Raw genomic sequence first — 14,173 nt, forward strand, 5'->3', positions numbered from 1 at the left:
TGCACATTGCCTTCTGCCATGAATCTCTGAGGGGGGTTTTGCAGGAAGGACATTTTCTCTGACCTGGTCTAGCTTTTCCTAGTGATTTTTCCTGAAACGACATACAGGTTTAATTCACTAAAAGCTCTCAACAACCAGTTGCTTAACACCAAGCCAGTGCAGAGACCCACCACCAAACAGACCTACTAGTGAGACCCCAGAACTAGGCTGCAAAAGGTCAGAGCGAAGTCCACCTCTGACCTGCAGCGACAGGCCCCCAAGAGGGGGGAACAAACAAAGACATACCCACAGTAAAGCAGAGGTTGCCAGTGCACCTTACGTACCTGGGCTGGACCGGTGCTGGGGGCGCCTGTCTCCGCCATAGCTGGCTTGCACTCTTCCATCGTTTGAGTGAGGCAGCTATTTTACAAACAGCTCTCATTTTAAATTTTCCCGGCCGCCGCGTCATCAAGGCCGGCCGGAAGCGGAAGCACACGGTCACCTGACCCGCCCCATGACCCCTGCGTTCCAGGCGCTGAACCACGGCGCCACGCCCCCTCAGAGCGCCCGCGCGTCACCGTGAACGACGCCGTCGCCGCCCGGGACCCGGCGCCGAAAACGGAGCCATGCCGCTGACCTGCAGCGGCCTCCGCCAGCAACAGAGCCCTCCCTGCGCTAACAAGCGGACACCGGGCACCCGACGCCGGCACTCCGAGGGTCCTTACTCCCGTGAGATGGCGGGACCAGGAGCTCCAGGAGTCCTCTCCCCGTGGAGATGCTGCTGGGGGTCAAAGAGAAACAACCTGCAACAAAAGGTAAGCCTTACTCCCCTGCAGAGAGTGTAGCTCTCCCTGGTTCAGGCACATGCTTCCTCCAAGGAGGAAACACAATAACTGAAGCCATGGAGGAGGAGGAGGTGTTTTTAAAGTGGGCATGTGTTTCCTGATTGCAAGGTGGAGCTACACTCTCTCCGGGGTTGTCCTGAAAGGCGATTTGAGAAAAAAAAACGCACACAACTAACGACATTGGCTGGGAAGGGGTTAACATCAGGAGCAATCAAAGGGTTAAGTGTATGCCTAGGTTGTGCTTACTCACTGTGGAAAAATCATTTTGCACAAGTTGTATCTGTTTATCTGAGTTCCAGGAGGTGGTATCTGATGTCACACCTTACTCAGCACAGAAAGGGCAGCCGAGTGTAACCTGTGACCCAAGTGGAGGGAAAGGACACATCCCCCTCTACACAGTATCATAAGGAAACTTGTACAACTGAGGCCGTCCATCACCAGCTATATGCTGGGGGTGGGGGCACTGCTTGGTATGGGATGAAAGGTCAGAAGTGACTCATTCAGATAGATAACCGGAATGAGACAGCAGACAGAAATCACACTCAGTGGTTTGGACTGTGGAAGAACACACTATACAAGGATATGCATTGTTCATTTTTTTATTTCAGGAACTTCAAAACCGTATGCAGAACACATTAAACCATTTGCAACACTGCTTAGTTCCAATCTAATTCTATAGCTGAAGTTACACAGCACAGCCAGATTTGGGTTAATGTCACTTATAGGTATGACAGGTAAAAGCTTCTAGGAACATATAGTAAGTTCCTGGGCCCGTATAGGGATTGAGATGCAATTTTGTGGTACACTTGAAGCAAGTAATTATTATAGAAGGCAAAAGGGACAGCGAGACCTTTTTTATCTGTGGAATTTACTGCATAGGAAGTGGGCTGTGTGTTGGGAAATATCACTACCCATGTGATCTTACATTTCTGGAGTGTCTATTTCCCCAACAACTGCATATTGCCACCTGATGGTGGGGTACACTTGGTACCCAGGACAGTGGAATTTGATGGCATTCATACATTCAGGATTGTTTAATGTCACAAAGAACATACAGGAGTATCACTAGAGGATGAACGCCATCAAACTGCACAACTGCTCTATAATAAACATATGGCAGAAAGGCCGTTACCTTCAGCATGTAAAGTTCTATGAAGGAGGGGCATCAGACCAGCTTGCCAAAAGGAATAGCAGCCATCAACCAGTTTGTTGCAGCGACCTTGAAATCCACCCTCAAATCTCATTTGTCTAAAAGCAACCCATCTCTGGAAGAAAACCAAAGCCAAAGCCAATTTCATTCATGTATCAAGTTCATACTTGGCAATAAGAAGGCGGCCATCACATGAGTCAATAGATTAGGCTTGCTGAACATCTAGGTCTGTTAGGACAATAGATTACAACTGCTCACTTAAATAAAAACCTTATGACTTTACAATTACTTTATCTTAATGCATCAACACACTTTGACCTACAGGTAAGCCTAGGTCTAAGAAATATCTGCCGAAAGACAGGCGCCGTAGACAGCAGCACTCAGGGGCACTGAGCGCACTGCAGTTAACGGCGATATGCCGCGAGTGGCGGCTCCTGTGCGCATGCAAGGGAGTGACGTCATCGCGGCCCCGATGAATGATAGCACCGGAGCAGCGAGACCCACCAAGAAGATGGAGGCTGCGGATTACAGGGGACAGCGGTGACATCGCTGGCTCCTGTGTCAGGTAAGTAAATTAAATTTGGTGTGCATCTGCCACAGGGTGGCCCTGGGGATACATTACAGAAAAATCCACATGCCATGTTCCGATAATAAAACTTAAAAAAAAAAAAAAAAAAAAGAAGAAACACAAAACCTCAACGAAAACAAACACACCAGATCTCAATATTTCTTATCCTGTCTAGCATGTTAGAGGTACATCATATTCTGTATATATTCCTATACATATCCACCATAGGAACATTAAGGAAAGATTAACCATTAGTACAGAAAATAATTTCTATAGACAGGATAACAATTAAGAATCAGATCAAACATATTTAGATGCTCTACATGTTTCACGTTCATCATAACGCTTCATCAGGAGCTTATAATTTTTATTCCCTTTGGATAGCCCAAAAGAAAAGATGTCTCTACAAGAGTAGAATGGTGTATGATATCATAGTCAGACTATTGTATATAGAGGAGCCCACAAATGAGCAAAGAACTCCAGACGTATATAATAAATTATATATATATATATATATATATATATATATATATATATATATATATATATATATATATATATATATGCGCAAGAGAAGAAGGTTGTATAAGCCGTAATCTTCTATTGATCCAGTCAGAGATTCCAGAGTGTCTTTCCACTAACTCTAGTCCAGAGTTTAGGGTATCATTGAGGGAGAGGGGGAACAAGAGGACCCCTCAGTGACCTCCTCGCCTCAACAACCGGGCTGCTGTGCACATTCTATTTTTAATGAAAACAGATTTTATAAACATTTGCGCCAATATCCTTTGCTTTTATAGGACATCCGCTTTCAGAAAATATAAAAAAAATGTGCTAGAGTTTTAAAGCATTTTTTTTTCTTTTTTAAACCTAAAAAGGTGTTAGTAGCAAAAAGGTGTATTCATGGATATAAAACTTACCAACAAACTCTTTAGGTCTAAAAGTTGAACTCTCTTCATTATGACCAAGGCTGCCAAGCCACAAAATGTATATCCTCCATGTGCTTCCATGCCTGGCACCCCACCAATACCACCTTCCCAAAACTGGCACCTATAACAGTGGTCCAAAAGAAAAGCAATGCATCATATGACATTATCCCAAAACAGATATTTAAAGTTTAGATCAATGAAAGTGACATTTTCATACCTGGCTATCCATTCAGCCGTACCATCAAATAGCCTGGGTGTCATAATGTTTGTCAGTGATGCCACAGAGGCAGCACAATAGGCACTTCTGTAATAGAACAAGAAATTAAACAGTTTGACATCATGTACTAACCTCCTATGCAAGAAATTACCCATAACACTTATAGTTTGAAATATAAAATACCATTTATTCCCATAAAGTCTACAATTTTATCAGAAATCCTTCCCACTCCCTGAACTAAATAAATTATGCAGTAGAATGACTCAAAATCAATGCGGATAATGGCGCGCTGTAGACTCCAACAGACCTAAGCTCATCAGTGATCTTCCCCACCAGTGTCTACCTTGAATAAAATAAGTTTAAATATCCATCTACCAAATAATGGGGGGGGGGGGGGGGGGGGTGTGTGTGAGAATATCTGACCTTACATCCACTTCTCCTCCCACATGCATGTTGAAAGATCCATCGGGTTGCTTCAGCGACCAGAGGAATTCCAGAAGCTTTTCCCTGTGAAATAAAGTCATCATTATTGGCAGGGAACATACAAAGGATGGAATTTACAATAATCTTCCCAGCCAATAAAGTCAGCATAAAAAAAAAAAAAAAAAAAAAAAAATTATATATATATATATATATATATATATATATATATAGTAAGGGATCTTCCCGGGGTAGGGTGTGTTTGGACACAGTTCACAGCAGACTTGGAATTTGATAAAGCAGATCTTGGCGTTTATTCGTGGTACAAACAGTCCAGCAAACAAAATATACAGCAACACCGTGCTTTCTAAGTACAACAAAAATAAAAGTCCTAGCCCGGCTGGGCACTTACTAACAGGTTCTGCTCACCTATCTGACACTTACAAACACAGCGTCTTTCGCCTGGATATCGCAGGGTGAGTTTTAGCTCCAGCAGTGGCTGTGCTTGCAGCTTCCTTCAACACACAGATTGTTCATTCCCTGGCTGAGCAGCAATCACCTGCAGACCCTACAGAGACTTTACCTTCCCAGGCTAATTAGGATCAAAGCTCACCTGATCCCAAACCCAGAACTGGATCGGGGGATGTGGAATGACAGGTCCCTCTACCAAACCTACCTGCCATTCCATATAAACCCAGGCCCGGCAAAATTAAATAACAACTCAGCAGCATATCGCTGCTGAGAAACTGATCCATCCTGGATTTACCATCTCACACTGTGTAGCAACCTAGGTGAGATGTACACCCCCTCGATCACTTCTCCAGTGACATGTCTACATATCCCCCCCCCTCTTTTTCAGACCGGAGGGCTGAGCCTTTTGTCCCCACAGACAACTTACCCTTGACAATGCGTCAGCATTTGCCTGTAATTTCCCTGGCCTGTGTTCCACAGTGAAATTAAAGTTTTGTAGGGAGAGAAACCATCTAGTCACTCTTGCATTTCTCTCCTTGTTTAACTTCATCCATGTTAGGGGGGCATGGTCTGTCACCAACTTGAATTTCCTGCCTAGCAAGTAATACTTTAAAGATTCTAGGGCCCACTTCACTGCCAAACATTCTCGCTCCACAATGGCATAATTTTTCTCGGCCGGGGTTAGTTTTCTACTCAAGTACGTCACCGGATGCTCCTCACCATTCACTACTTGTGAGAGTACTGCATCTAAGCCTGTGCTAGAGGCATCTGTCTGGACCAGAAATTCTCGCCTGAAATCAGGGGTGACTAACACAGGTGGTTGGCACAAGGCAGACTTAAGGCTTTGGAAAGCCTCCTCGGCCTCTGGGGTCCACGTGACCATTGCTGTCTTTCCGCCCTTTGTCAAGTCAGTTAGCGGAGCAGCAACTGAGGCAAAGTTCGGCACAAATCTACGGTAATAACCCGTAATACCCAGGAAAGCTCTAACCTGTTTCCTTGTCAGGGGTCTAGGCCAATTCTGTATTGCCTCAATTTTATTTAGCTGTGGCCTAGGTTTATATGGAATGGCAGGTAGGTTTGGTAGAGGGACCTGTCATTCCACATCCCCCGATCCAGTTCTGGGTTTGGGATCAGGTGAGCTTTGATCCTAATTAGCCTGGGAAGGTAAAGTCTCTGTAGGGTCTGCAGGTGATTGCTGCTCAGCCAGGGAATGAACAATCTGTGTGTTGAAGGAAGCTGCAAGCACAGCCACTGCTGGAGCTAAAACTCACCCTGCGATATCCAGGCGAAAGACGCTGTGTTTGTAAGTGTCAGATAGGTGAGCAGAACCTGTTAGTAAGTGCCCAGCCGGGCTAGGACTTTTATTTTTGTTGTACTTAGAAAGCACGGTGTTGCTGTATATTTTGTTTGCTGGACTGTTTGTACCACGAATAAACGCCAAGATCTGCTTTATCAAATTCCAAGTCTGCTGTGAACTGTGTCCAAACACACCCTACCCCGGGAAGATCCCTTACAATTGGTGGAGAATGCGGGCAGCGATCCCGCTACCTCTCGCAAGTAGTGAATGGTGAGGAGCATCCGGTGACGTACTTGAGTAGAAAACTAACCCCGGCCGAGAAAAATTATGCCATTGTGGAGCGAGAATGTTTGGCAGTGAAGTGGGCCCTAGAATCTTTAAAGTATTACTTGCTAGGCAGGAAATTCAAGTTGGTGACAGACCATGCCCCCCTAACATGGATGAAGTTAAACAAGGAGAGAAATGCAAGAGTGACTAGATGGTTTCTCTCCCTACAAAACTTTAATTTCACTGTGGAACACAGGCCAGGGAAATTACAGGCAAATGCTGACGCATTGTCAAGGGTAAGTTGTCTGTGGGGACAAAAGGCTCAGCCCTCCGGTCTGAAAAAGAGGGGGGGGATATGTAGACATGTCACTGGAGAAGTGATCGAGGGGGTGTACATCTCACCTAGGTTGCTACACAGTGTGAGATGGTAAATCCAGGATGGATCAGTTTCTCAGCAGCGATATGCTGCTGAGTTGTTATTTAATTTTGCCGGGCCTGGGTTTATATGGAATGGCAGGTACACCGGTGCTTCTCAAAATGCAGTGAAGCTTCCATCGGGGGCTAAGCGGGGTGCACAGAGGAAGTCTCAGCGGGAGAAGCCGGAGAAGACAAAGAGAGGCGTGCCCTCGTACACCCCCGATATTTCTGACTCTTACCTGAAAATCGTTGTGAAGAATGAGCCGGAGGAAGATTCCTGGGACCTGGAGCTGAACGCTGACACCGATTTTCTTCCCGATGATTCCAGCCAATCGCAGCAAGGGGCGGACCGAGAGCGTCAGCGGAACATCAGATTCTCGGATGAGGAGAACGATGTCCTGATAAAGAGTGTAATGCCGCACTACGAGAAACTGTTCGGCAGATTGGCGGCCCGGCATTCAACGGTAGCGAAGAACGCCTTGTGGAGAGAGATCACTTCTGCCGTGAATGCGGTCTCCGCCTGTCCGCGCTCCGTGCAGAACTGCAAGAAGAGATTTGCAGATATAAAGCGCAAAGTGAAGGAGAAGCTGAACAGAATCGACAAGCATCGCAGAACGTCCGGAGGTGCCTCCCGGCTCCATATCTCTTTCTGGCCGTATGAGCGTGTGATGGAGAAAATAATCGCCACCGATGTCGCCCCCGGGGTACCTGGCACCACTGACTCAGGAAGAGTGGCTGAACATGAGAGCTCAGATTTTCATGATCTTGCAGAAGAAGATGAGGCGGGGAACACAGAAGGTGAAGACTGTCCTAGCGGCCATAATGAGGATCAGGACGAGTTTCCAGAAGAGGCCGATGCTGAGACGGAGGGGGGCACATGCCCCGAGGAACCCACCAGGGGCAGTTTGCTGTCTCTCAAGCAAGATCATGTGAGCAGCCAGAGGCAGCAGACTCTGAGGGATCATACAAGTCTGATCTATGCAGAACAGAGCCACTTCCGCAGAACCGTGGCCCAGAAACTAAATATCCTCAATAACAATGTGAAAGCATTAAATAAAAATGTAAAATCCTTCCAGAATTCATTCAGCGAGGGCATGGCTGTCCTGTCACAAAGCATGCAGCAGCAGAACACCATCCTGGAGAAACTCTCCTCCAACCTGCTCTTGTTGGCCGAGCAGCAGCAGCAACACAACAAGCAGTGCATGAACGGCATGCAGCAAGTCCTACACCATCTGGATGTTCACCAAGTATCGCCTTCCCCCACACCCAGCGACAGTGCCAGTGACAGCTCCCCGCTGCCAGTAGACGCCAGAAGAGGACCGCATTGGAGACGGGTCCGAAGACGCAGCAAATCTCAGATTTCTCCAGAACATACACCCAAAAAGGGGCGTCACTGAGTGGCCCCAAACATGACTGTCAAGGAACCGCTGTAGCAAGGTCTTTGTAGAAGACGAAGTTCCAAAATGCAGGTAGCTGGATTTCCGTTGAGAACTCGGTCCCCGGCTTCCTGAGCCTCCTTGTCACCAGCTGACCATCCTGCTAGGACTGTGCTTCAGAAGATACGGCTCTGCATGATGGAAGGAAGATCTGTGATCTCCCAGTGACTGTTATTACACCGACCTCTCCCTCCACATTGTCTTCATGTCGGCAGAGCGCCGGCGATTTTTATCCATTTTACCAAAGGGTAGATAGTTGTATATAGCATTGTGTAGAATTGTATAGAATAAACTTACTGTAGAACAATCCATGTGCCACAACGAGGTTTATTTATTGGCTATAGGGTCCCCCCTATACATATAACACGGTACAGTGGGTATAAATCTGAGTGTATATAGATATAAATCTTCCTACAGACAGAGGTCGCTGATCACCTCTGTGTGCTGGGACCCCCTACAAGAGGAATGCTGGTCCCTCTATACAGATAACACAGTACAATGGGTATATGAAAAAAAAAAAAAAAAAAATAAAAGTCCTAGCCCGGCTGGGCACTTACTAACAGGTTCTGCTCACCTATCTGACACTTACAAACACAGCGTCTTTCGCCTGGATATCGCAGGGTGAGTTTTAGCTCCAGCAGTGGCTGTGCTTGCAGCTTCCTTCAACACACAGATTGTTCATTCCCTGGCTGAGCAGCAATCACCTGCAGACCCTACAGAGACTTTACCTTCCCAGGCTAATTAGGATCAAAGCTCACCTGATCCCAAACCCAGAACTGGATCGGGGGATGTGGAATGACAGGTCCCTCTACCAAACCTACCTGCCATTCCATATAAACCCAGGCCCGGCAAAATTAAATAACAACTCAGCAGCATATCGCTGCTGAGAAACTGATCCATCCTGGATTTACCATCTCACACTGTGTAGCAACCTAGGTGAGATGTACACCCCCTCGATCACTTCTCCAGTGACATGTCTACAATATATATATATATGATATAGATTATCCTTGAAGAAGGTATAGTATATGAATAGGTTACCCTAACATCCCTTATCCATGTCTGCTGTACCATGTGCATGTGTTTAAAAGCTTCAAACTAACCACACTGGGCATAGACGCACATCCAACCAGGTCAGTTTTCTGGCTCTGTTGGGAGAACAGCCTGCCTGTCCTCCAATGGTCAGACTTGTGCTGACACCTTCCCTGTACAAGTCTTTATTGGGAAGATCAGTGTACTGCTCCCTCTGCTGACAGACTCCCTGACTAAAATACAGTCAGGGCGGCACAGTGGTGTAGTGAGTAGCACTCTCACCCAGCAGTAAAAAAGGGTCGCTGGTTCAAATCCCAACCACAACACTACCTGCCTGGAGTTTGCATGTTCTCCCTGTGCCTGCGTGGATTTCCTCCGGGTACTCCGGTTTCCTCCCACACTCCAAAGACATGCAGGTAGGTTAATTGGCTTCTGTCCCAAATTGGCCCTAATATATGAATGAGGACCTTAGATTGTGGGCTCCTTGAGGGTAGGGACCGATGTGAGTGTGCAATGTACAGGGATAGAGGTCGACACTCACTCAGGTTGAACTGGATGGACTAGTGTCTTTATTCAACCTTACTATGAAACAATTAAACAATTCAGATAAAATTGAAATGTCATTTTAGGAAAAAAAAAAAAAAAAAAAAAAAAAAAAAAAAAAGACTAAAACTGAATCAAAATTTGATGTTAAAATGAACACCGCCTCTCCAAGCCCCTTATGCAGCTGAGAAAAAATGGTCATGTGATCACTTACAGAAAAATTATGTTGAGATAGATCTCCCTCCCTCTATATCACAAACATACTATATTGCCAAAAGTATTGGAACGTCTGCCCTTACACACATGAACTTCAATGGCATCCCAGTCTTAGCCTGTAGGGTTCAATATTGAGTTGGCTCACCCTTTGCAGCTGTAACAGCTTCAACTCTTCTGGGAAGGCCGTCCACAAGGTTCAGGAGAGTGTCTATGGCAGGGGTGTCCAAACTTTTTTGGAAAGAGGGCCAGATTTGATGAAGTAAAACATGCGAGGGCCGACCATTTTGCCTGCCTTTTTTTCGAACCATTAAAATTCAGTCTAAGTGTGTTCCTTCAAGCACTGATACATTGCCCAACAAGAATTCTCTTGCCTTTGTGGCTGTGCGTGAGTAAAGAGATGAGCTTGGGCGTGTTATTTGGATATACCGTATTTGTGTATAACATGCACCTTCACTTTAAGAGGGAAGTTTCAGGGGAGAAAAAAATAAAGTAAGTAAAGAACTGTGAAGCAAAAATAAAGTATCAATGCCCATTTGCAGCCTTACAAGTGCCATGAATGCAGCGCCACCATTGCCACTAGGAATTCAACACCCACCATTGCAATCAGTGCAGCCTTATTGATGCCCATCCATGTGCAGCCTCGAAGGGGACAGGGAGGCGGGACGAGTGCCAAAAGATTAGATACAGTAAATTCTTCCATCTTCTCTGCAGCCTCTTTAAATAGAAAGTCCTGCCTCCTTTGATGGACAGAACAGTCATCCAATGGTAGTGCCGGAGACAGGACTTCTCATTACAGAGGCTGCCATGTAAACAGGAATTCTCCTGTGTACGGCACTTGTCCCGCCTCATCCCTGTCTCCCTCCAAGGCAGCCGGCATATATATCTTTTGTGGCCCCGGAGCTGGGAGATCGTTGGGGGCCACAAAAGATATACATGTTCAAATAACCAGACGGGCCATTCGAAACCAGAAAGCGGGCCGGACTTTGGACATGCCTAGTCTATGGGAACGTTTGACCATTCTTCCAGAAGTGCATTTGTGAGGTCAGGCACTGATGTGGACGAGAAAGCCTGGCTCATAGGCTCCGCTCGAATTCATCGCAAAAGGTGTTGTATGGCTGAACTCGCATGCGACATTGTAAAGTGCTGTGTAAATTGCTGGCACTATATAAATCCTGAATAATAATAATAATAATAATAATAATAATAATAATAATAATGTGATCGTCACCTGCGGTGCCAGGTGCAAACCCAGGCTTAATAGCCATTCAAACCCCTTTGTGTCAACTTGTGTGCATGTTATCAGGCCAAAATCACCAGGGTAGGTAAACTTTTGATCAGGGTCATTGGTTAGTTTCTGTTGCCATTATGATTTAACCGCTTTCAGACCGGACCGTTTTGCAGGCCAATGACCAGACCACTTTTTGCGATTCGGCACTGCGCCACTATAACTGACAATTGCGCGGTCATGCAACGTGGCTCCCAAACAGTTTTATGACTTTTTTTTTTTTTACTAGTAATGGTGGCGATCAGAGATTTTTATTGTGACTGCGACATTATGTCAGACACTTGACACATTTTTGGGACCATTGTCATTTATACTATGTATGTTATCAGTGCTATACAAATGCACCGATTCCTGTGTAAATGCCACTGGCAATAAAGGGGGGGTGGCAGTGAAGGGGTTAAGTGTGTCCTAGGGGTGTGTTACTAACTGTGGGGGGCTGGGCTGTGTGCTAGTGAACACTGATCTCTGCTCCAATCACAGGAAGCAGAGATCAGTGTCACTTGTTGCTAGGCAGAACGGGGAGATGCTGTTTACAAGGCATCTCCCCATTCTCCTTCCCCGTGAGACGAGCGCGGGTATCCCCGCCGCGATAGAGCCGGACTCATGGGGGTCCCGACCAGCACGAGTGCACGTGATGGCAGAGTGGAAAATTCAACTGGATGTACCTGTACACCAGTTTGCCTGCCCGTGCCATTCTGCCAACATACATAGTCGTGTGCCGGTCGGGAACTGGTTAAAAAGAGTAAACAGTCAATAAATGGCTTCAGCCATTTCAAGAGTGAAAATGGCCAAGAAATCTAATTCTGCTAGGGTAAATTTATGAGCACACGTATATATATATATATATATATATATATATATATATATATATATATATATATATATATATATATATATATATATATATATATATATATATATATATATAATTTTTTTTTTTTTTTTTTTTTTTTTATATATACACACACAAAAAAAAAAAAAAAAAAGAAAGAAAAGAAAAAAAAGGGAAGAAGTACAAAGAATGGAGTAAGTGGATGCCAAGGAACCTTCTGATATTTCAGGTTCTACAACTCCAAGTTGTCAAGAAATAACTATACATAAACATCTTAAGTACAATACAGATAAAAAAATAAAATAATAATAGTTCCCAAGAAAGTAATTTAACCCAAGAGGAAGAAAATATTCCAAATACTCTTGGTCCTTCTGAGATAGCAGATTTAGCTCATCCACATACCTGTTAATGACATTGTAGGCTTCTTCTGTTCCAATGGTGCATAGAGCATTCACTGCTGCATAGGTAGGAGCTAGATGAGGTTGCTGGCTAGGTCCACCACCAAAGCCCCCATTGGGACCCTGACATTGGCCTAGAAACTGGCAAACACTATAAAAAAATAAAGGCAAAGAAGTAGGGACAAATGATATTGCATCCATTTTAAGTAATTTCCTGTCACTGCTGTACACAGGTGGTCTGGAAAAATTGCAAGTAAGGCCCCTTTCACACTGGGGCGCCTTGCAGGTGCTACAGCGCTAAAAATAGCGCTTGCAAAGTGCCCTGAAACAGCTGCTGCTGTCTCTCCAGGGGCTTTCACACTGGAGCGGTGCGCTTGTAGGACAGTCAAAAAAGTCCTGCAAGCCGCATCTTTGGAGCGCTGTAGGAGCGGTGTATTTACTGCTCCTAAAGCGCCCCTTCACATAGAAAACAATGGGGCAGCGCTGCAAATCTGCCTGCAAGCTAGAGAGCATGTCTGCACCAAAAGCCGGGTGTCAAAACTGGATTGATGGCCTTCTGCAGCTGAAATATAATGCATCATGCTGGTAGGTTCTCCTAAGTACTCTTTTTGTCACCCTGCAGGAGTAGTGTCTACCATCACCAGTGCAGCCATGATCCTGAAGGTTCACTCACAAAATGAAGGGTTTAAATTCCCCAGAGAAGCAAACAAGCCATCTAGCTGAGCTCTGGAGACAGAGCATATATTGTCTTCCTCCAAAAGACTCCTTTTAGAGCAGACAAGATCCCAAAACTTTATAACAAACATTTTCCAACTGTCTACCACAAAATCAAAAGGAACCAGTATTTAAATATCAAAATCCCTTTTTTGGCAATGCTTCAATGGCCTCAAGGATGAATAGGGCAGGTTCCTCATGCTTAAAAAGGTAAGCTAGATTTACATACATTCACCCTAGTGAACATTTGCCCCATAGTAACCCGCTTCCGGCTTTGGACTCCATAGAAGTAACCTTAATACTGGGTGGCAACTTTAACCTGACCCTAGACCCTTAAAGACTCCCCCCCCCCCCCCCCCCACACCTACTTTCTTATCTGCTATGCGATATTCTTTACATGTTTACATTGCAAACATCCAAAAAATGTTTCGCACACTTCTCCTGGACAAGTGTAAAAATCAACCCAATCCAACGAGTAAGCAGAAATTCAAACGACCACAGTTGTCACCAGAACCGAGGTCCCCACTACAAGAACCAAATTTTGTCTTTTATTTTTACTACTGTAATATTTTGTATTAGCAACAGTGGTGATAAAATCAGAGGTTTTTAACCTTTCATCTCTTCAAAAAAAAAATAATAATAATAAAAAAGGCTTCTCTTTATTTTTTTAGGAAGAGAATATCAAAATCAGAAGGTGTGTGCTCCACAATGTTCCAAGAAACAGGAATATCAAATGTACAAATTCCTGGCTGCTGCACTATGAGAACTATACTAATAAAAATAATTGGGTATGCATGATACAGTTCAGGATCATTACATTCATAGCCGACTTATTTTAATACGGCTTACCTGGATGCCACAGATTCAGGGACTGGCTCATCCAATAGCATTAAACTATGTACAATCCAATAGCACAGCCAGGGGCGGCTGGCATCCAGGCACTAGGATGGAAAAAGAGGTTACACAGAAAAGTCAAAAATCTAAAAGTGCTTCTTCAATGTAGCCTTAAACCTTTACCTGGAGACTATGGAACAAAGATTAAATTGATTTCACTAATTAAACAGATTTGCATGTGGACAGCTTCAGACACACAACATTACAAATGCATGAAAATGGCTAAGGCCGCATATGCACACTGGGCATTAAAAAAATGCCACTTA

General features: G+C 44.8%; 2 protein-coding genes across 2 annotated transcripts in view; one reads left to right on the top strand and one right to left on the bottom strand.

The window, feature by feature from the left end:
- The window catches only part of FNTB (farnesyltransferase, CAAX box, subunit beta), a 60,194-nt gene that overhangs the window by 13,750 nt on the left and 32,271 nt on the right, over positions 1-14,173 (bottom strand). The window contains exons 4-9 of the mRNA XM_077464654.1: positions 13,863-13,954; positions 12,304-12,450; positions 4,109-4,192; positions 3,686-3,772; positions 3,460-3,589; positions 1,957-2,089 (exon numbers count right to left, since the gene is read on the bottom strand). Of these exons, the coding sequence (XP_077320780.1) occupies positions 1,957-2,089; positions 3,460-3,589; positions 3,686-3,772; positions 4,109-4,192; positions 12,304-12,450; positions 13,863-13,954 (673 nt within the window). The remainder of the gene's footprint in view (positions 1-1,956; positions 2,090-3,459; positions 3,590-3,685; positions 3,773-4,108; positions 4,193-12,303; positions 12,451-13,862; positions 13,955-14,173) is intronic.
- Positions 4,236-8,300, top strand: LOC143943394 (uncharacterized). Its single transcript, XM_077465127.1, has 2 exons — positions 4,236-4,268; positions 6,596-8,300. The coding sequence occupies exons 1-2, from the start codon at positions 4,236-4,238 to the stop codon at positions 7,952-7,954; spliced, it is 1,392 nt and encodes a 463-aa protein (XP_077321253.1). The 3' UTR covers positions 7,955-8,300.

Source organism: Lithobates pipiens, unplaced genomic scaffold (genome assembly GCF_037356315.1).
Source record: "Lithobates pipiens isolate NorthernLeopardFrog02 unplaced genomic scaffold, aLitPip1_a1.2 Scaffold_30, whole genome shotgun sequence".
Classification (NCBI taxonomy): domain Eukaryota; kingdom Metazoa; phylum Chordata; class Amphibia; order Anura; family Ranidae; genus Lithobates; species Lithobates pipiens.